General features: G+C 38.4%; 1 protein-coding gene across 1 annotated transcript in view; it reads right to left on the bottom strand.

The window, feature by feature from the left end:
* The window catches only part of Fim (plastin-2 Fim), a 241,543-nt gene that overhangs the window by 131,917 nt on the left and 86,364 nt on the right, over positions 1–23,262 (bottom strand). The window contains exons 6-8 of the mRNA XM_067141346.2: positions 23,117–23,222; positions 15,462–15,675; positions 1,818–1,956 (exon numbers count right to left, since the gene is read on the bottom strand). Of these exons, the coding sequence (XP_066997447.1) occupies positions 1,818–1,956; positions 15,462–15,675; positions 23,117–23,222 (459 nt within the window). The remainder of the gene's footprint in view (positions 1–1,817; positions 1,957–15,461; positions 15,676–23,116; positions 23,223–23,262) is intronic.

Genomic DNA, 23,262 nt, shown 5'->3' with positions numbered 1-23,262 from the left:
ATGTGCTCAGTAGAGTATGTATGGAAAATTTTTCTGAATTTAAGAATAGCAGAGTATTATACTTAAACGTTTGCTTCCGATAAGGCACAGAGCCTCGGTTAATCCGGGTTCTACTGTATGTGTATATGAGCATATTCATTATAAATTTTACCTAAACTGTACTGTAATTATAACTCTGATTATATTTGTATTTAGTCTTGCAAACAGGTAATGCAGACCTCACATATGTATATTTTGAAGAACACAATGCAACGAGTTTCAGAATTTATTGTACTCCACTATATATGATTTTCAATATAAATATTTGACAAAGCTATACAAATACAAAAAACTTTCTTCAAAATTTCCATTCCTAAAATTAGGGTGCAAGGATTATTTTTGACAGTAAGGATTATATGTGTGTATACTGTATTTAAGAGGACATAACATTATTAACTAAATGGAAAACTGATTTAACAATTATGCATGGATAAAAACACACCAGGTTTTGTCTTTATCTGTTGTGTTTGGAATAAGGTTAAAGATACTAAAAGATATTTCATTGTATAATAAGTGCAATATTTCTAGTTTCTTCGATAAAAATGGACCTGAATTGTTAAAAATGATAAGAGTACAGGCACAGAAATATGCTACATTACCTCGATCAACACAGCTCCGTGATTACAATTAGTGTAGTTTCCTGTGGGGTGTAAAATACGTGCAAATTAAGGGTGGACTTTAAAAAGGCCTTTGACCGAGTAAACAGGAACAAATTGCTTGAAATTCCAAAACAACACAATGTCTCAACAGATTATTAACAATATCTACAACATCTACAAATCCAATCTCATTTCTGTAAAATTGAACAAGAACGAGACCGAGTAGAAATCAATAAATGGTGGTGTAAGACAAGGCTGCGGACTCTTCCCTCTACTTTTTGAAATATATATGAATGCAATAACAGAAACTTGGAAATAAGGACGCCATGGATCAATATCAATCAACAGACGCCTCGAACACCTAGACGCCATATTATATACTGATGATGTTGCATTGCCTGCTATGATAGAAGATGACCTACAAAGATCAGTTTTCAATCTAAGAAATGTTTCCTCAGATTTTAATATGATATTTTCAAAAGAAAAGACAAAAATAATAGTCTTCAAGGGAAGAGAGCCGATTCCTAGTAAAATATGCTTGGATAATACTACATTGGAAAGAGTAAATGTGTTCAATTATCTCGGGTACAACATATCATACCAAACAGAATTAGATATACCAGCAAAAATTAATAAATTCACAAAATCTACAGGAGTAATAAACATCATGAAACCATCACTTGTTCAGAAACATACTCTATTGCTAAACCAACGCTTTGCTATGGATGTGAGGCATGGACGTTAAGATCTCAAGACTTGTCTCGAATTACAGTGCTCATAAGAAATGACATTCATGCGTTGTACAGCAGGGTATACAAAATGGGACCATAAAAGCAATGAAGAGGTGTTAAAAGAACCGAAAGTACAACCGATAATTGACTACATCTTCAGTTATCAGGAAAGCTGGAAACGTCACATACAAAGGATGAAACCAGGTAGATTGCCAAAAGTGATTCTTCGATACCAACCCAGAGGAAAAAGATCTGTAGAACATCCGATGAAGAGATGGAGGGAAAATGCAAGACCGTAACGGGACACATGGCCGAATACGTGGAAGGAAGATGATGATGATTAATGGTAATTTATATTGTGTATATGTAACTAGCACAGCCTAAGTAAAGTAGTCAGATCTCGACTCCATACAAATATAATTACAAACATAAAAGGGGAAATACTTACTTATGGACTCTGCTCCAGTTGACAATACCAGGTCTGATGATGTCGTACAGTTGAAAAATAACTAGTCCATCAGCTAAGTCCGAATATAGCCAGTTTACATAAGGTAATACACCCATAGAATTCATCCAGTTCCTGTATGCTGAAATATCCAGACAAAAACAAAAAATAAATTAAAGTAAAAGTGTTACAATGCAACAAGTTGTTTCATAATTTATTGTACTGCACTATTTATGGTTTTCAATATAAATATTTAACAAAGCTATACAAACACACAAGTATGAAGGGTTAGTTTTCCACCTAATCAATACTTTAATTTACAAAATGCTTAGTATTATTTACATTAAAACAGTACCGGTTTCAACCTGTAAATAGGTCATCATCAGCTGTTGGTGAACCTGCTTAATAGCGATTGTACATAAAAACATTACTAAAACTAATTAAACAAGAACGCCTTATTCTAATATAATACTAATGTTAAGATATATACATATGGTACAATTATAGGGTTTTGACTTGTAGGATGGAAACTGAGAAAGATCACACACTGAATTATCTTGATTTATACATTACTAAAACTGAAGACCACTTGATATACAAAATCTATAGAAAACTTGCACAAACCTCCAATATTTTAAAAATAGATTCCACTCACCCTAATGCACACAAAAAAATGTACAATATGATATACAGAGCTTTCAACATACCCCTGTCCCGGGAAGAATTAAATAAAGAACTAAACCTAATTCACGAAATAGCGGAGCACAACGGATACAATAGAAACATGATAAACAATATCATTCACAAAATAAAACATCCACCGAAATCCAAATTAAGTAGAAACAACAAACCTAAGAAAGACTACGCACTTTTTACCTTTAACAACACCCACATCCACCCCATAACTAATATTTTCAAAAGACACAATCGAAGAATAGCTTACAGGACCACACAATGCTTCCATTTTTCATAACACTAAATCTGTCAATAAAAACAACTAATACAGCCACTCAGGAGTATACCCCATAAAATGCAATGATTATCGGGCACACCAGCAGATGTTTTTCAATTCGCTACAACGAACATATCAATGCCATTAAATATAATCGCTTTTCATCCATAGGGCAACATGTCTATGAACACAAGCATAAGTTCACTAATATCGGGAATGATATGGAAATTTTAAATTCGAAACCCACAGGCCCATTGCTCAGTGTAATGGAAGATTTTTATATCAATATGGACCAATACGCTAATCCCAACCTCAACTTAAATGAAATCACAGATAAAACAAACATTCTCTTCAACACAGCCATTCCCATTCTAAGACACGTATTTAAAAAGAATCAACAGACACAAACCCACAAACCACCCAAAAGACACACCCCACTCTACCTCACTGCCTCCAGAGGCTACTTCCCCCTCCCCACCACCTCTCAATCCGAACACTACGAGAGCCACATGATGTACACGCAGCAGTGTGCAGCACACTCCTGACTACACTTAAGGACATATCCAGCCCACATGTAACACACACTCTATAGCACACAAACCATTTAGCAGGCACTCTCTATCAGTTATTCTAATTCCTACTTCCGTTTTCTTTCTCAGATTTTTTGAATTTACCTGAGCGTAAATACAAGTATGAAGAGGGGAGCTCTATCAACCTACTTTCTTCAATTTCAATACATCATACATAGCATGATATGCCTCAACAAGGATCCTGAAAACTGGCATGTATCAGCAACAACACAGACTAAGAATGAACATAGTACCTGTTAAACAAGCTACAGAACCTCAATCTACCGAACGCAACATTCCCCGCAAAATTGCACCTTGATTCTATCTATGCAACAGTTAAGACATAATGCTGGCACACTGCATAGATATTTGAACTTGACACCAAAACCTCAGTGGCCCTTTTTTCTCTAAGAACTATACCCTATTTTTAACCTCAGCTATACAATATTTTGGAATATGTGGCATACATGGGACTCCAGCATGCCAAAGCCCTTCATTGTACCATATGTATATATCTTGTCTGACGTAATGTTGGCAACAGCATAGACATTTGAATGTGACTCCAACAAGTCAAAACCCTATAAATGTACCATATGTATATATCTTAACATTAGTATTATATTAGAATAAGGCATTCTTGTTTAATCAGTTTTTAGTAATGTTTTATTATGTACAATTGCTATTAAGCAGGTTCACCAACAGCTGATGATGATGACCTATTTACAGGTCGAAACCGGTACTGTTTTAATGTAAATAATACTAAGCATTTTGTAAGTTAAAGTATTGATTATGTGGAAAACTAACCCTTCATACTTATGTGCTTAAATTATCAATACGGACAATGAAGCTGATAGATTATAGAAGCTATACAAATACAAAAACACTTTCTTCAAAATTTCCAAGTTACATATAAAGAGTCTGTTCTTTACCATAATATTTCTACACTGAAGCATAATTTAGGAAACAAAATGGTGTTTCTCCTTCATATAAACAAAATTCCAACAGGTACCTAGCACGCCTACCAAGACGCATGGCTAGTGCATACTGTGGTATTATAAATTTACTCACACAGGACAAATATTTCAGATTCCCTATGGGAATCAACATCTATAAGGGGTGTGTTTCGAGCTGTCGGTGGAGAGATGGCATGGAATGACATCAGTAGACAAATAAGTTTGAGTGGTGTCTTTAAAAGTAGGAAAGATCATAATATGAAGATCAAGTTGGAATTCAAGAGGACAAATTGGGGCAAATATTTGTTTACAGGAAGGGGAGTCAGGGATTGGAATAACTTACCAAGGGAGATGTTCAATAAATTTCCGATTTCTTTGCAATCATTAAGAAAGAGCTAGGAAAACAACAGATAGGGAATCTGCCACCTGGGCGACTGCCCTAAATGCACATCAGTAGTGATTGATTAATAGATTCCTGACGTAAACATCATCATAGGAGTAATGAGATCAAACGAATGATATGATAAAAGATTAACCAAAACTGGCAATATTTACTTTACATGTAGGCCTAAAAGTCATGTTTCCACCATTTATTGTCCATTTTTAAATTTAGAAATACTGCCTTCCAAGGAAAATAGCTGGTAAAACTCAGAATAAATCATAAGTTTGTTAAAGATCAGTGTAGAATGTTTACATGTACAATTTATAGCTCTTTATAACCTAGAAGGCAAAAGTTAAGTAACAACAATTTTTCAGCACACACATCTAGGTGCAACTGCACTGTCATTTGTTTGTGTCTCGCTTACTTCTTGCTATGGTCGTGATCGTGCAGTAGACAGGGCTGCCAACTGTTGATCTTAAGAACTAGTCTTACACTGTTAGGTGCAGCAGCGCTACTTTTGAATTTACGAATCTTGTAAAGTGATAGCAGCCAGTGACAAAGCAATTGCATTTAGTTGTGTTTTTATTGTGCGGGTTGGTAACGGAATTATTTTTACTCAATTGCTGGGCGCGACATCATATCCGATTGTGTCTCAGCGAATAGAAATGCTGCTACGTAGTTAAGCGATGAACAATGGAGCGGGATATATTGTATTAGGTTATAAATGTACTTCTGGGGGAAGGCAGGTGGGTCTCTGGCTGTCGCAGTGAACACATCTCTCCTCTACAAGGTATTCGATGTATGATTTGCAACATATCAAATCCTTATGATGCTATGAAACTTACGTTGTGCATACTGAATTTCTACCGCCTAGGAGTCTTGTTCACTGCACAAAATTTGAGATTATCGCCCTTTATGTTTTTTGTTGTTGTACAAGTGAAAGAAAAAAAGGGGGTCTAATATGCGAGTAAATACGGTACATCAAAGAGAGAAAGTGAAATTTTTTTAAAAAAAGGAAAAGAACTCAAGCAACATCTGAATTTTGAAAACACCAAAAACAAACACATACTCACGAATAACTCAGAACTCCCACTTTTCTCTAAAAAGGAATTAAAGAATCGGGATGCAAGACAAATTTTTCTTCAGAGTTTGAGAGTTCGTTGCACGATTTCTTCTGAAATGACTGGGTACGAACATGCTTACTCCTCACTCAACACTTATCACTCCTTTCTCTTCACATAGGAAGGCGAGAGATGCAAAACAAACCCATATATTTCAATAGTGGTGTTCATGCCGGCACTTCACTCATCCCCCTTCTCTCCACTTCTCCCTCAAGAATCGAATCAGTTTGATTTTGGAGCGATGTGCTTCTTGAGTGCTATTCTGCAATTGGTTGGCTCAATGCTACGGCCGCCTTCACATAATATCATCGGCCTATGTTCATTGAAGTTAAAATATCAATATTAAATTAGTAGGCTACTTGTTTAATATCTTTATACTCTACAAATTTAATCTTTCAAATAACATACGGATCACTTTATTGAAGTGGAGAAAATTATGAAGTTTCCACCGCTTACGTTTTTGTAATGATCAATTTTTCTTCAATGGAAATAGGGTTGACATAATAGTTCCTGTACTTCTGTGGTTTCATACTGCTTTCAGTTTCTTATAGCAAATAAAAACGATGCTCACAGTACCGGCTACCTGTCGTAAGAGGCAACTAAAAGGGGCCACAATGGCTCTTAACTTGGGAGCGTGGGTTGGCGACCATGGGGCCCTCAGCTGAGTCTTGGCATTGCTTTCACTTACTTCCTCGCTTTCATCTATCCTATCCGACCTCCATTGGTTAACTTGTTCTTTTTCAACCCCAACGGTATGAGAGAATTCAAGACCTAGGGAGTCTCATTTTCACGCCCTTCGGGGCCCATTCTTAGGCTGATACCTTCATTTTTCGGAGTGTTTGATCCATTCCATTCTTTCTCTCCAAGTAGTGTTATGCAGAGGATGGTTGCCAAGTTGAACTTCACCTTAAAACAATAATCACCAACACCACTTTATAACAAATATTGAAATGTCTGCATTCTTCTTTTTCTACTACTTTTACTCACACCTTGTGGGGTGAACGGGTGTGAACTGTATCGCACATGTGGATTTGGCCGTGTTTTACAGACGGATGTCCTTCCCAACACCAACCCTATGTGGAGGGATGTAATCACTATTGCGTGTTTCTGTGTTGGTTGGTAGTGTTGTCTGAATATGAAGAGGACAGTGTAGGCACAAACAAAAACAACTAGACCCCGAGCCAGAAAAATTAATCGTACACTATTAAAATCCCTAACCCGATCGGGGACAGAACCCGGGACTCTCTTAACAAGGGCCTTAGCGTTGGCCATTCAGCCTAGGAGTCGGACACTGAAATGTCTGCAGTGACATTCTTAAATAGTTGTGGAATTTCTGTGAGTCATTCTTCACTTCTTGGTATAAATGGTGGAATTCACAAAATTCTTGCCTTCTCTTATAAATTGGATGTGCACTATTATCTTCTGTCAGAACTTGAAATCCAGTACAATCTGCTTGCTACCGTCAGTTCATCATCACTAATACTACTGTTTTTAACCATTATGTACATAGATAACTACGAACATGTGCATAAAAACTAAATTTAATTTAAAAAACACAACGCGATCTCCTCGTGAATGCTGCACAGTCATAACTGGATGGAAAAACTGTTCCTCTTTAATGAAGAAAGAGCAAGTCTCCCACCCAGTATGTGCACCTTTGAATGATGAGTGATGAGCAATATGTGAGGAGTAATCCACTCGGCATGTTCGTACCCTTGGATGTCTTACTAATATTTGTCATCTTGATCTGGATGTAATCATGTCTTAATTTCTTGTGTTCATTCATGCACAGGGAGAAACGCTTTCAATAAGGGAAATGTCAGAAGTGAATCGCCTAGAATGTTGTCCAGGGTTTGTTGGTGTTCTGTAGTAATGGACTATATTTACCAGATTGTAAGTCAACATTTTTATTACATTTTTCTTGGTTCAAAAAATGCCCTTCGGCTTAGAATCTGTATCGTTAACACAGCCGGTAATGGAGACGACACCCTTTATAGATGCAATAGGAAAAAAGTTCCGAAAAATAACGTCAGAAGCCGCCATAAGTTATTTTCACCAACATGTAGACTGAAGCCCGGTTTCATCGACAGTCGTTAAACATATACTAACGAGTTGTTCGTTAACACCATGTTAAAAATTTAACAATGTGTTAACTTTCTTGCATTTGTTCAAACTTTTCCTAAGAAATGTTAGCCAACATGTTAATTTTTGCGAGAGTTAAGAACAGTGTGAATCTAGAAGGCAAGCAGTGTTTGAGCACCCTCCGATGCAACTGTTTGAATACAGCTGTAGAACATGGACAGTGAAGTTGGCATAAACACAAGTTCTCTCAACATTTCAATTACAATCCCAAACTAAGAACAGGAAGCAGTATTTTGCAGAAGATGTTCCTGATCCCTTTGTAACTTGTCCCCACTTCAAACCGTGGTCGTATGTGGGAGTTAATAAATATTATACTGTCATTTACAGAACCTGGCCAGAACTACTCCCTGATTCGGATGTTAGGATCATTAATCTCTCTAACATTAACAGTAGAAGTATCCATTCCGATTGCAGCATATTTCAGCTTTACTGGCCCCAGGTGATTGGATTCTTGTGAGTGTACTATCTACTGCACCTAAAACAATAGCAAAAGAGCATATTGCATGGATGTCGTCGATAATCTATTGATGTTGTTCTACTGCAGAAAATACTCTCTTCTCAAGGAAGTTATCGCTGAAGAAACTAAAACCAGTCGTGCCTTTAAAAAAGTTTGAGCTCTAATACACTTTAGGGCACAGAAACACAAACACAAACACATTGACATCTGATAGCGATGAATGACTAAATAATTAAAAGGCAAAAAATGTATTTCCTATGCTTTGTGTGCTTCATTATTTTTTTTATTTAGTTTCTGATTTCCCGGGGATCGTCTTACACTTGGTGTCTGCTTCTAATCAAACAAATACAGTATATTACTACCACCACACTACCACAATAAGAATATACCCTCATCCCTTCAAAAGATACATATATTAAGATATGCTAGTGTCAAAATACTGTCATACAGGTGTTCTTTAACACAACACAAGGCAACCACACATAGGTGTAACATTTAAACACCCTCAAATGTAACCAACCTCAGCCACTATAACATAGGACAATCTAGCTGTAAAATTCAAATTACCTTTATTGCGAGTTATGTGGCCCATACTGCAGAGGAGGTTAACGTTCGCATGGGCTAATTTTCCTCAAAAGAGATATCTCCTTTTGATGTGTTCTTCGAGTTTGATGAGTCTCCCTCTGCCGATGAGGCTTTAACCCTCTTTACGACCTCCTCCATGCCATAATAAAAGACAATGTACCATACCAGATAGTTAGCATGCTGAAGTACCCGTGCTTGTACGACACGGAGGAACAAACAAAGTTACAAAAAAAAAAAAAAAAAAAAAAAAAAAAAAAAAAAAAAAAAAAAAAAAAAACACGAAGTAGTGATAATGGGCAATTTTCAACCATTCGCGGTGAATTTAAGAGTCTTCAACTAAAAAAAATACAGAAATTAACGTAACTTCAATCAAAATTAACTGCACACCCAAAGTTTTTTAGAATTTTGTGAATAATAAATGGAGGCCATCCCATCTGCCATCCACTATGCCAGGATGGGAAAGAATTACAGGACAAAAGAAGCCCTTTGGACAGTTTTCCAGAATCGTTTGAAAACAACACTCACCTGCTGCAGAGTATAATCTCTCCAGTTCCTCCGTGCGCAATAATGGACTGACCATGCTTTTGACCTCTCCTGCACAGGTATCTTCAACTGTTGCATCATTGGATACCTCCAAATCATCTGGCCCAGATGTCCGGCTCCATCGCTAAGTGGTTAGTGTGCTGGTCTTTGGTCACAGGGGTCCCGAGTTTGATTCCCGGCAGGGTCGGGAATTTTAACCATAATTGGTTAATTCCCCTGGTATGGGGACTGGGTGCATGTGCTGTCTTCATAAACATTTCATCCTCATCACAACACGCAGGTCACCTTCAGGCGTCAAATTAAAAGACCTGCACTAGGCCTCTCCGGAGGCCACATGGCATTTCATTTATTTGGCCCGGGTGACACACCCAAAATTGTTTTGAAAGCATAAGCATCTCAGCTAGGTTGGCCACTTAGCATCATAATGAATATGTCTCTAGTCCAGGAGACAAAACAGAGTTCAATAACTATAGGTCTGTATTTTTATTTACACCGATTTCAAAGGTGACAGAGAAGATGGCGTAAAACAGATTGTACACTTCAGTTTCGCAGTGTATTAATGTAGCACAGCATGGTTTCATAAAGAAATACTCGACATTGTCCAATATTGCAATGTATATCAACTTCATTTAAGAATTTCTGGACAGGGTGCAAGTGGATACTGTTTACCTGGACTTCTCCAAACCTTTTGATTCAGTTCCACATGACATACTGCTCATCAAACTGTCAGCATACAGGAGAGCAGGAAGTGCTTTGGAGTGTATAAAAAGCAATCTCACTAACAGTGTTTGCATAGTAAAGTATGACGTCAAAGGCACACCATCCTACTTCTGGTGGCCCCCAAGGTTCTTTATTTTTGGGCCCTTTTTGTTCATAAATTATATAATATTTATACCCCATAGCAATTACCTTCTGTATGCCTAACAGTATCAAGATCATCAGGGAGGTAAATTGTGAGTTGGACTGTAAGCGGCTACAGTCTGCCTTAAACCTCTGGAGTAATTAATGTCAAAAGTGGTAACTTTATTTCAATATTTTGAAATGCAATACAATTACTTTTTCATGCAAACTGGTACCAGTAAATTACAATAAATGATGTTGGTATGACACTTTCAAACTGTTACGGTCTTTCTTTAGAGAAACATTTAGACAAGATTTCTTGGAAAGCGTTTAAATTACTTGGCTTTCTGAAAGGAAACTGCACCAAATCTGTTTCTTATAGGTTCTTATAGGACTCTGAAAACTTAGTTTTGCACTCTAATCAAGCCATTGTTAGAATACTGTTAAGAGGTGTGGGTACTTCTCAGCAGTATTTAATACAGAATCTGGAAAAAGTCCAAATAAGGTTCATGAAATGGATCAGGAACAAAGGTTCGGGTATTTTTTGCCCTTTGCCTGAAGAGTCTTTTGGTAAAACTATGAGTATGAGGACATTACACTTCTACTGCAGATGCGCCAATGCCCTCTTTCTTTGTAAGTGTCTGATGAATAGAGTGATTGCTCAGCACTGTGGGTGAATTTCGTTACAGTGAAACCTTGAACGATTGTTCTGGAACTCATTCCCCACATCTATTATTCATGATTTTCAGTCCAGAGAACATGTCCAATACAATCTGGTATAAAAAAATGTTTCTCATTCTTCGATGGATCTATAGTTCTCTGATTTCGGTCCCAACAAATTCTAAACCCCAATCGATCATCATATCCATATACACACTCACTTGTTCCATCTCAATCCCACACTATCTGATGTCATTTCAAAGCATGCTGTGACATCAGAGCCGTGCCATTATTTTACCCACGTTTCGATCTGCAGTAGCCAAGGCAATCTAGGTCGGGGATGTAACCTAAGTTCTTACAGTCGAGTATTCACTTTGCATGTGCTTCTGCTGTGTATAGTAGTCACTGAATTGTCATATTTTAGTGGAGTTTTTGCATAATTCAAAATGATGCAAATTTTTAAGCAAGACAGACCTTTGGAAGGAAGACAGGTAATTATTGAAGAAGTTGACAAAAATCTTTCCAAAAAGAAAAGAGACTGCTAAATAAGTGGGTTTAGCACCATCAACATTAAATCCCATTAGGAAAAGGAAATGCAAAATACATGACAAAAGAGAAGAACATGGAACGACTGTGAAGAAAAGACTGGGAAAGAATAAATATTTAAAAATTCTCATATTCCAACGGATGGATCTTCCACTTCAAGGAGCAGCATTGGCTACTTTGTAAGAAGCTAGCAGGTGAGAGTGCTGTTGTAGATACATCAGGCACTGAACTGTGGTTGGAAAACCTGCTGACACTACTCGAGAGATACGAACCCCGAGACATTTACAATGCAGATGAAATGGATCTCTTATTACAATTATTGTCTTCCTGACAGTACACTAACAGTCAGAGGAGAGTCATGTCATGGTGGGAAAAGAGCAAAAGATAGCAAGACTGTCCTCTTGTGTTTAAACAGTGATGGATTCGATAAGCATGTGCTTATTGTTACAGAAACGATTGAGAGATCCAGATGGTTCAAAAATATTCAGACATTACCAAACCAAACCAAACCCCATGACACTACAGCCCATGAAGGGCCTTGGCCTACCAAGCGACCGCTGCTCAGCCCGAAGGCCTGCAGATTACGAGGTATTGTGTGGTCAGCATGACGAATCCTCTCGGTTGTTACACTTGGCTTTCTAGACCGGGGCCGCTATCTCACCGTCAGATAGCTCCTCAATTCTAATCATGTAGGCTGGATGGACCTTGAACCAGCCCTCAGGTCCAGGTAAAAATCCCTGACCTGGCCGGGAATCGAACCTGGGGCCTCCAGGTAAGAGGTAGGCACGCTACCCCTACACCGCGGGGCCAGCTTCAGACGTTACCAGTTCAATATTTTTCCAACACAAAAGTTGAGTGACCGCCGATATTCCTGTAGGATTTATTCGTGGGATCGTTACTTCCATGGGGACTATGGGAAGGAAGTTAATTTTGTTTACAGACAATTGTGCTGCCCATCCAAAGGACCTTTCATTCCTTTGTAACAAAGATTGTGTTTATTCCTCAAATACCACTAGCGTTCCGCAACTATTAGAGATGCAGGCATTATAAAGTGCTTCAAGCAGTCTTACAGGAAGCGGCTAGTGCAATAAGCAATGTGCCCCATAACTAGTGCAAAAGGCAGTATGTCCCATGGACAATGGAAATACAGCAGAAGTGAAAATCAACGTCCTACAAGCAATTCATTTTGAAATGTCAGCGTAACATCAGATCTCACTAGACACAATTCATAAATGTTTCCAGAAGTGCAGCTACAATGGAAAAAACTGAGTATGAACATAGATTTCTTTTTTACTATTTGCTTTACGCTGCACCAACATAGATAGGTCTTACAGCAGCGATGGGATAGGAAAGGGCTATGAGCGGGAAGGAGTGACCGTGACCTTAATTAAGGCACAGCCTCAGCAAGTGCCAGGAGTGAAAGTGGGAAGCCATGGAAACCATCTTCAGGGCTGCCGACACGGGGGTTCATACCCGGTATCTCCCAAAAGCAAGCCGACAGATGTGTGACCCAAACCATGCAGCCACTTGCTCGGTACATGGAATTGTATATGCATGTGTCGATAGACAGTGACCTCCTCATGTGTTCTACTCTCAGTGTAGAGGAGATAAATGTGCAGTATGGGATAGCAAGAGTGAAGACTGGGCCGAACCACAGCAGTAATTTTCCTAAGCCCTGAGCGCATTCGAAACTCTTCAAGGCTATATTTACACTCCTGATATCGACGGAAGCAAGCAGCAAACTATTTTGAATATTGAAAGTGCACTGTTCCACGTGAAACGTAATCAGGCCAAACAACAAATGTCTATTAAGGACGTTTTATGAAAGATGTTAAAAGAATGTACAATAATGATTTTTTGCAAAAAGTGTGAAGGTACAGAATGTGCACTCCAGTATTTTTTAATCGTTGTGTGTTGTAAGTTTGTCTAAAATTATGTGCATTTTATTTTTAAGTATTTTTAAGAAGGAAGTCAACTCCCAGGCAAAACTATCTTTACATCGCTCTGTTTTCAGACCAACATTGCCTCACGGGAGCGAAAGCTGGGTTGAATCAGGATATCTTACTCATAAGTTAAAAGTAAAGGACATGAAAGTAGCGAGAAGGATTGCTGGTACAAACAGCTGGGAACAATGGCAGGAGGGTACTCGGAATGAGGAGATAAAGGCTAATTTAGGAATGAACTCGATGGATGAAGCTGTACGCATAAACCGGCTTCAGTGGTGGGGTCATGTGAGGCGAATGGAGGAGGATAGATTACCTAGGAGAATAACGGACTCTTATGGAGGGTAAAAGAAGTTGAGGGCGATCAAGACGACGATGGTCAGACTCAGTTTCCAACGATTTAAAGATAAGAGGTATAGAACCAAATGAGGCCACAGCACTAGTTGCAAATAGAGGATTGTGGCGATGTTTAGTAAATTCACAGAGGCTTGCAGACTGAACGCTGAAAGGCATAACGGTCTATAATGATAATGTATGTATGTATGATTTATTTATTTATTTATTTATTTATTTATTTGCAATTGCCTTATAACTGGTATTTCCCACATCCATAATTTTTCCCCCAACTATCTCTCTCTCTTTTTTTTTTTTTTTTTTTTTTTTTGCGATCCCGCCGGAAACAAATAGCCTATTTTTGCTAGTGATTTAATGTTGCACTAACACATTGAAGGTTTTTGGCAATGGAAGAATAGGAAAGGGCTAGGAATGGGAAGGTAGCATCCATGGCCTTAATAAAGGTACAGTCCCAGTATATTTTTTAAATATTTTTTTTTTTTTACAAGTTGCTTACGTCGCACCGACACAAGTAGGTCTTAAGGCGACGATGGGACCGGAAAGGGCTGGGAGTGGGAAGGAAACAGCCGTAGCCTTAAATAAGGTGCAGCCCCAGCATTTGCCTGGCGTGAAAATGGGAAACCACAGAAAACCGTCTTCAGGACAGCTGAAAGTGGGTTTTGAACCCACAAACTCCTGAACGCAAGCTCACAGCTACGTAAGTTACCTACCTTGGCCAACCTGCTCAGTCAAATTTTTTAAAAGAGAGGGAGTGAGAGAAATAAAAATGAATGTGTAATGTTACATAAGATGTCCAAAGGATGAGTTATTTATATTTTTTTCTGTTTAACCATTACTGGAATAGTCTGCTAATACAAGAATGGCTACAACATGATGCATCACGTACAGTTCAATTTCTTGAACACCACTATACTTTCATATTCAAAATACAATTGCACTAGGGCCATGAGGCGCTAGTGTATCGCATACAAAAGACTACAGCAGGGCCGAGTACAGTACTAACGAGTCCCACATTATCGGCAGGAAGAAATTAATTTAAGAGTACTTCAAATGCGAAAACAATGATAGTGAAATCGGAATGGAAAATGAATCAATCGTTTAGGGGCTAATGACTTTTGGATCTAAACCAAAAAAAGAGCGTTACAAGCAGAAGGAACCACTCTTCACCTAAGACTGACAGGCTTATTAGGTGATCAGTCATAGATCTAGTGTGCGCTACAATACATGGTGACTAAACACCAGACACAAATAAGCAGTGGCTCCTGGCATGGTCAAGTGCAATCATATTTGAAAACTTAATACCTCTTTCATCAATTCTATCTTGAGCAGCTTAGCCTGATAGAAATACTGAAGCACAAAAAGCAATAAGGGGTGTATTCAGCAGGGAGACAATACAATGCAGTTTTGTAGGGAAATAACCCATTTCCACTGCAAAAAAACTGCACTTTAGGAATAACTTGCCAGAGGCCCTAATAAACCCCTTAGTCGGTGATTGGATAAAGTTAAGAATAAGAAGAAGAGGAAGAAGAACAAGAAGCAGATTTTAAAGATGCCTTCGTTCACTTTAAAGACACAAAAATATTAAAATAATATCACTCACTTTTCTCCTCCCTGGTTTCTTCCAAATTCTCCAAGCCTTCAATTAATCCCTCTGGACGCTCGAGGCCTGGATGATTGTTGAACAGATTGGCAACAAAAGCCAAGTTGAGCTTGTATATGCCATTAACTACATCACTTGCAGTAACAAAACTGCGACAGCCCAACTTTGCAGCTTGCTGGAGCATTATTTCAGCACGAGCCAGAAGATTCTTTTCCTACAACAACACATTTTTACATTTATCAAGGATGAAATATAACATTTTACCAAGAATTACTGAATTAATTGTAGTATAAAACACCTTCAAGTATGGAACAAATTACCATATTTACTCATGTATTAGACCCCCTGCCCTCATGGCTTTTCGAGACGAAGGAAACAAAAAAAAAAAATCTTGCATACAAGATCCCCAACGTAACTCATCAGAGAACAACGATTCCGCTTCAAAGCGGGTACAAGTCTTATTGCAGCTCTGACGACATTATACAAATTTGTGAATAGTTTCGTCTGTATGACCCACGCAACGAAAACACGCATCGAAATCATGCGGTGCACGAGTGTTTCGTAGTTAAGAACTGTCTGCCTCCATAGCGTAGGCCTACTGCAGCTCTGATGACGTCGCACAAATAGGTGAATAGTTTTGTGTCCGACCCGCACACAGCAAGCATGCATCAGTCATGCTATGTCTGATTTGTAGTTAATAATGCCTGCGAGCATAATTGTTAGCACAATTAGCTGCCATTCTCGGGAGAGAGTTAGATTCCCGGTACCATACTGCCAGAGATTTACAAATGGTAGGAAGGTTGATATGCGGTAAAAATGGTACATGTAACTCCCCTCCACTGGGGGTGTGTCTAAAGAGAGCTGAGCCGACTCGGGATGAGGAAACGAGTTTACTTTAGTTGAGAATTATTCACGGTTGTTAACATTAATATAGCAGGCAATATCATTAACAAATTGATTGTTTAATATCTCGTAACTCAGGCCAATATACGTAATTTTTTTGGAGCGAAGCAAGTTTAAAACATCATAAAAACTATCCAATTACTCGTCAACGTACCTAACAAATAATATGTCCCCACTTACTTTGAACGGAGACTATACTTTAAATGGAGACAACGAACGTACAAACTTAAACATTATAATAATAAAACGCATTAGCACCAAACCTGTGGATGTCCATAAATGCGGCAAACTTTGGTGTTATTTATTTTTATTCTTTCCGTCATGGAAATTCTGGCACTATTCGGGCACTTGATAGCATACCTAACCTAAACAATGCGGTTTCTCTTATCTCATTTACAGCTGTTTAGGTAAATCCAAATCTGATAAATGTACAGAACAAGAATGAAATATACTAAAAAATAAGGATCTGGCATTCAACAGCCGCAGATATCAAAAGAATGCTTCCAGTCACTATGTATTACATTCGGAAGTACAACTCGTAGCATACGTTAGTTATCTGCTGGTGGTTTCGAACGTTTCTACAGCACGGCTTTATTCGGAAGGAGTGGCTTCTGACTCTCTCTCTCTCTCTCTCTCTCACACACACACACACACACACACACACACACACACACACACACACACACACACACACACACACACACACACACACACACACACACACACACACACACACACACACACACACACACACACACACACACACACACACACACACACACACACACACACACACACACACACACACACACACACACACACACACACACACACACACACACACACACACACACACACACACACACACACACACACACACACACACACACACACACACACACACACACACACACACACACACCAAAATTGGGAATATCTGATACCATCTCCAGAAACCATTTGGGAATAGATTCACACTGTTTGGACTCTACAGTTGGGATGAAACTATTTTTAAAATGTTCAAAAAGATGGGACCTCAAATGATCTCAATTGCAGTGTATGGCTGACGCAACTGACGAGATGGCAGTGAAGATGGCGTCACTTGGAATGACAACACACCGGTAAGAGGGAAGTTTGCGGTGCAAGACGATAATTCAGATGAAAGCAGTTATCAGGTTTACTCAGGTTTACTGTGTGGTAGGCCTACTTCTCAACTGACAAAACAAATGACTGGCCATTAAGTCTTTTTTTTATCAAGATTGCATAATATGTTAATACGGGGTCGAGTATGAAACGAGACGAATCTTCGTAGTGAGTTTTAACGACTGTATGCCCTTCCTGACGTCAACCTTATCAGAGGAATTAATGATATGTAACGAATGACGTGATATGAGTAACTACAATGGACTAGATTTACTTTATAGGTAGGCCTCAAAGTCGTGTTCACCCTTTGTCTTTTTACATCTAGAAATACTGCCTTCCAGCAAAAATAGCAAGTATAACTCAAATACATTCATAAATTTGTTTTAAGAATAATGTAGAATGTACACATGTACATTTGGTCTACCGATCCCATGACAATATCCATATGCCGACACAGTTAATTGATTCACATCTTAGGTGCGAGTGACCGCAGGCAATGGGACGCACTAATGGAAGCCTTGTTCACAGATGGATGTTAATTTTACTATATGGAAGGGGTCGAGGGGCGGAGCAAAAGGAGAACATTGAAAGTATAAATGCATAACTGGCGCTCTATAAATACCCGGTATAGGTATACAAGGACACAAGATCCTCATCAGATTCATTAAGTCTGCATTAGCGACACCTTCGAGCTGGATAGTGAAGAGCGCCAACTTGAGGGAGCTGTCTGTCACCGACCTCTCAATTCTTCTACGAGTGGTTTTCCATCAACCTAACTGCAAGTTTGAAGTGCAGACTAACAACACAATACTTGTGCATCTTCTGTACTCAAAGTGTGAGTCTATATATCATAAGTTTTCTGAGTTGGCGGAGTTCATCAGAGTGGTGCCACAATCAATTCACCTTCCGAAGGAGGACACTCGCCGGTTCCTGGAGTTGATACGGAAGCGACGAATTACTACATCCCCTGAACAATGCGCTGGAACAGATCACGTTTACATTTACGCAACAGTTATGGGAAGAAATATCCAAATAGCTGTCCACACTTCCACTGACGATCGGTTTAATGGCTATGCTAGATGACGAAATGTTGAGTGTTGTAAAACACATAATGCCGTGCTGTCTAGGGTATCGCATTCACAAGCTGAAGGTACAGATGACCAATTTCATTATCCTCACAGATGAACTGCAGGTACAAAGTAACAATCCAATTAACATGGCTTCATTTGTACTCCACTACTGGATACAAGATATCAAATGATTATAGTCTGAGTACTATAAAATATAAAGATTTGATAGGCAGTGACAGTGCTAAGTTTCTGTATGCGTTACCTAAAATTGAAAATTTCGAAAGGCTGAAGGTGTACGAAATTTCCTTACAGTCACGGTAACGTGGAGAACCATAACAAACGTTATCAGGGATGCGTCTTAAACGATATGGAATATACCCACTATGAGTTGCTAGCTCCGGCTTCTTGAAAAATTATTTTGCATAGCAGCATTCCTTGGGATCCACTCTGTAGGAGAGAGATGTTCTACATGTGCTAGGTGCTTCCATTCAAAAGTTATATCAAACAACTTGTACCACGATTTCCCCCAACCTTGTCTAGAAAAAACAAAACTCAGAAAATGCTCGGCCATTTACGGAACCATTTTTCAAGGCATATTTCATATGAAATAATAAAGTCTTAATTTTGCAAATTGTACGATCCCAAATCCTAACTGAATAGGTTTAGTTAAGTGAACCTCTGTATTTTGGAATTCACAAAAGTGGTAATCAGCAATTTTTAGGAATTTCTTACCCACTAAGAATGAATTTTCTCTCCCACTGTCAGTATCGAGTTGTTTTTATTACACTGAACTTTTTATATTTAAAAACATTTTCACACTTTTTCCCATACAAAAGCATTGTTCATTAATTTGTACAAATCACTATCCGATTTCGTCTCAGATGTTTTTTTCAACGTAGTCCTTCAGTACGAAACCTTGCGAATAAATATACGCATCGTGCACTTTACATATTTTCAAACCGTTATCAATGTAAAATTTTAGTGCCATACTGTGCACCATACAGCGCTCTTTAGTTAACAATGTGGTACACAGTCTGTCCATATAGTAGTGTGGAGCAAGAGGCATTGGACGACGTTTTTCGTGCTTATTGGCAGGATACTCCAAGTCCACAACAGCAAAAAAGCATTTATCCGACTGACTGATCCAACTTTCCCAGTCGATGGGTAATTCGGTTTCTTATGACAACAGCTCTATTGGAAGCTTATTTAACATTCATTTCGAATACAGCACATTAATGTCCAGATACAGTATATAATCACTGGGTTTATTCTCCACATTTGCATAACTGTGTATACACTGCGAACCACCACCCCGCATGCTTTCGTGGATAGAAGTGTATATTGTGTCATCGCGAATAATTTAAAAATCACGGTTATTTCTCCTTAATGCATAGTACCACATATATCCAGGAGGTCCCTAAAAATAAATGGGGTCTACCCCGTGCGCCCTATAGGAGACTGTGGAATTGCTCGAATACATCAGCCAGTAAAGTGACATCAAGGTCGAGATAATAAGTTATGATATTCCTCAAACTTGTGCATTCCGTTTGCGTCCCAAACAGAAAAGGCTTTAGTTTTATCTTGCAGTCTTCCCGTTAAGGACGAAAACAATGCCTCCTCATCGCCTGGTAAAGGCTCGTTTAATTTATCGGCTGTATTGAACCATTCATACAGAAAAACAGCCTTTTCATCTCCATTTAGAGCATACCTGTGCTGTTCCACATTTTTAGCAAGGTCAAACAAGGATATTGTTAGAAAATTGAAACTATCACATATTTTAAATTGTACCTTAACCGTCAATACATATAACGTATATATTTTTTCGAAACCTTCAGCTCGTATTTGTACCGATTCACCAAATGTTCGAAGCGCATCTCTTAGCAATAAATGTGAATCGTTCCCCTTAAGGTTATGAAAGAAAATCGGAATGCAATTTTCTATACAACGCCAGCAGTGGGCATGGTAAGACCCGCATACTCAGTCTATAGCATTTCTACTGTAATGAATAACAGGATCTTTTTCAGTTTTCATGGTTGCACAAATTAGACAGATGCTGTGATACCTGGTGCCGACAAGAACTCTGCTGCCATTGGCGAATAGAATCCATACATGTTGGGGCTACATCGTTCACCGAATTTAATATTTGTAAGTCTTTATGGATAACCTCACAATTCAGAATTGCGTACCACACATACCCGGAAGGCGCATACTGCTTTGTTTTATCAATATATGATTCAAAATCAGCGTATATCACTAAATTATGCATTCTTCTGGGCTTGTCAGATACAGTAACGGTATTATCCACACTGTGCTGTAAAGAAAAAAACTTCAATGAACATTTCCCACACGTATGGTAACGACCACATGTATCACAAACTTATGTACACAGACACGTGTCTTATCCCGGAGAAATGCAGATAACAGTGTTATTAAAGAAAATCTGTCATCAGAATGGAACACATGAATGTATTCCTTAACGGTATGTTCCTTTCACACCTGATAAATCACATTGCCGCACTTATTAAATACTTGCATATTAAATCTACTAATTTGCTAATGCCACTACCTGAAGTTTTGCACAGTAATGGTATCATTTAAAGGAAACAGTTTGGTTTGCAAGAAAAAAGTGCTTGAAAAGAAAGTTCAGTGCAAAACTGAAATTAATTCGCTATTAGACAGCTCACAAAGAAGAATTAATGAAAGCAAAGTCTATGGATCAATCGTTTCATGGCTCCAAATGTGGAACATATCCAGAAGTCAAGACACAATAATTTGGTTTACGTCACACCGACACATACAGGTCTTATGGAGACAATGGAATAGGAAAGGCCTAGGAGTGAGAAGGAAGCAGTCGTGGCCTTAATTTGCCTGGTGTGAAAATAAACAACAGAAAACCAACTTCAGGGTTGCCGACAGGGGTTTGTACCCACTATAACCACACAGACAACATGCCCAGTGAAGTCGAGAAAGAAGTGATTGATGACGTAACAGAACCGAGAAACTATGGCGCTACTGTATTGGATGAAATGTTGCAAATGAAACGTGTGAAGAAACTGAGCAGTACCATAGTGTTTACAGTTACTGCAGATGGTAGGGCGAAAAAACAAAGTGGCCACAGCGTGTACCATTTAAGGCAAGCATAGGTTTGTTTTATGTGGGGACATAGAATTGGTCTGTAAAGACGAACAAGTGCATGAAAATGGGTAGATGTCAGGTGATTTAATGAAAGAGTGGCTGAAAGTTGTATGGGACCAACATTTGGAACTTAACCTTTTTTTTTTTTTAGCCATGCTTGTTCTCAATTGGTTTTGGGGCCATTTACTGGAGCTGGTTAAAATGATCTTTCCACCTCACTGATTCCAATCATAATACCAGGAGGGCTTACATCAGTTTTACAACTGCTGGATATCTTGGTTAATAAACTGTTCAGAGACGATCTTTGGCAATTTTATGGGGAATGGATGGCAACTGGTTCCTTCATTCTGACAAAAAAGAGGTACCGTGAAGAGACCCCTCAACTGAAAAAGTGTGCTCTTGGATTCTTCAGGCAAGGGACACCAACGTCACAGAGAGTTTCAATATGACTAGGATATTTAATGCAATCGATGGCTCAGGGGGTGACGTAGCATGATGGACGTAAACGTTGATTCCGCAGACAAAGATATGATCAGGCTACTGACATGTCTTCTGATGAAAGCTGTGAGGAGATAAATACAAGCAAGCTGATTTTTATTTACATATTTCATGCAAAATATGTGTTGCTAGGATCAATTTTGTCAAGAAATTCACAGCACTGGCACTTCTTTTGAACTCAACTTTTGAATTCTCAAATCTGCTCAAATTGTATGTTATTTAATTTATTTAGTACTAGGTTTTAATTTGATGAATAAATGAGGTGTTTGACATTATTAATCTCAAATTTATTTGCAATTATTCATACTCTCTGAGTAACTTCCACCCCCTCAATTTTTGGCCTCTACATTTTAAAGAAAAAAGGGAAAATTATGTGAGTAAATACAATAACATTCCAGTTTGAAAATCTTGTTTACATTAACCAGGTTTCGATTATGATAAGAAACAAGCAATGATGTCATTAAACTAACAAGCCCTCGCACTACTACCCTGTATAAAGATCTATAATCGCTTTTGCTTCGCTCATCAAATATGCATACCAGAATAGACGCCAATCTCGTATGGCTTAACAGAATACACAAACACAAAGTACTTGCAGCTTCCCGGAAACAAAAAGTTTCAGTATACAAAACACATGGTGGCATTCAGTAAAGCCCTTTAAAGGCATTAAATACTTTTTTTTAAAAGTGGATTTACAATAACATTTCCCGATCTAAAATCTGAAATCCTCCACCAAAAACGTAAAGAGTTTTTTGTTCTGGTTTGCAGAAGTCCAAAGCAACCAATGAAAAGCAATAGAAAAGAGTTCAGGAAAATCTTTCAAAGCTCTTCCCAAGGAAAACATACGATCCAAAGTTCCCCAAATGTAAACCTCCCTACAGTTATTCAAAGCTCAGAATTACTTACCATAAGAGCCTCAAGCGTAACTTCACTATCAGTAGGAGCAATTTGCTTTAGCAGATGGGAATATATTTCTGAATCAACTATATCACTCTGGAAATTTGTACATCGCCTAAAAATAAAAAGAAAGCAAATAACTATAAACATAATAA

This window comes from Anabrus simplex, chromosome 2 (assembly GCF_040414725.1).
Source record: "Anabrus simplex isolate iqAnaSimp1 chromosome 2, ASM4041472v1, whole genome shotgun sequence".
In the NCBI taxonomy this organism is placed as follows: domain Eukaryota; kingdom Metazoa; phylum Arthropoda; class Insecta; order Orthoptera; family Tettigoniidae; genus Anabrus; species Anabrus simplex.
Note: the sequence above shows the minus strand (reverse complement) of the source record. Positions and strands in the feature narration are given on the sequence as shown.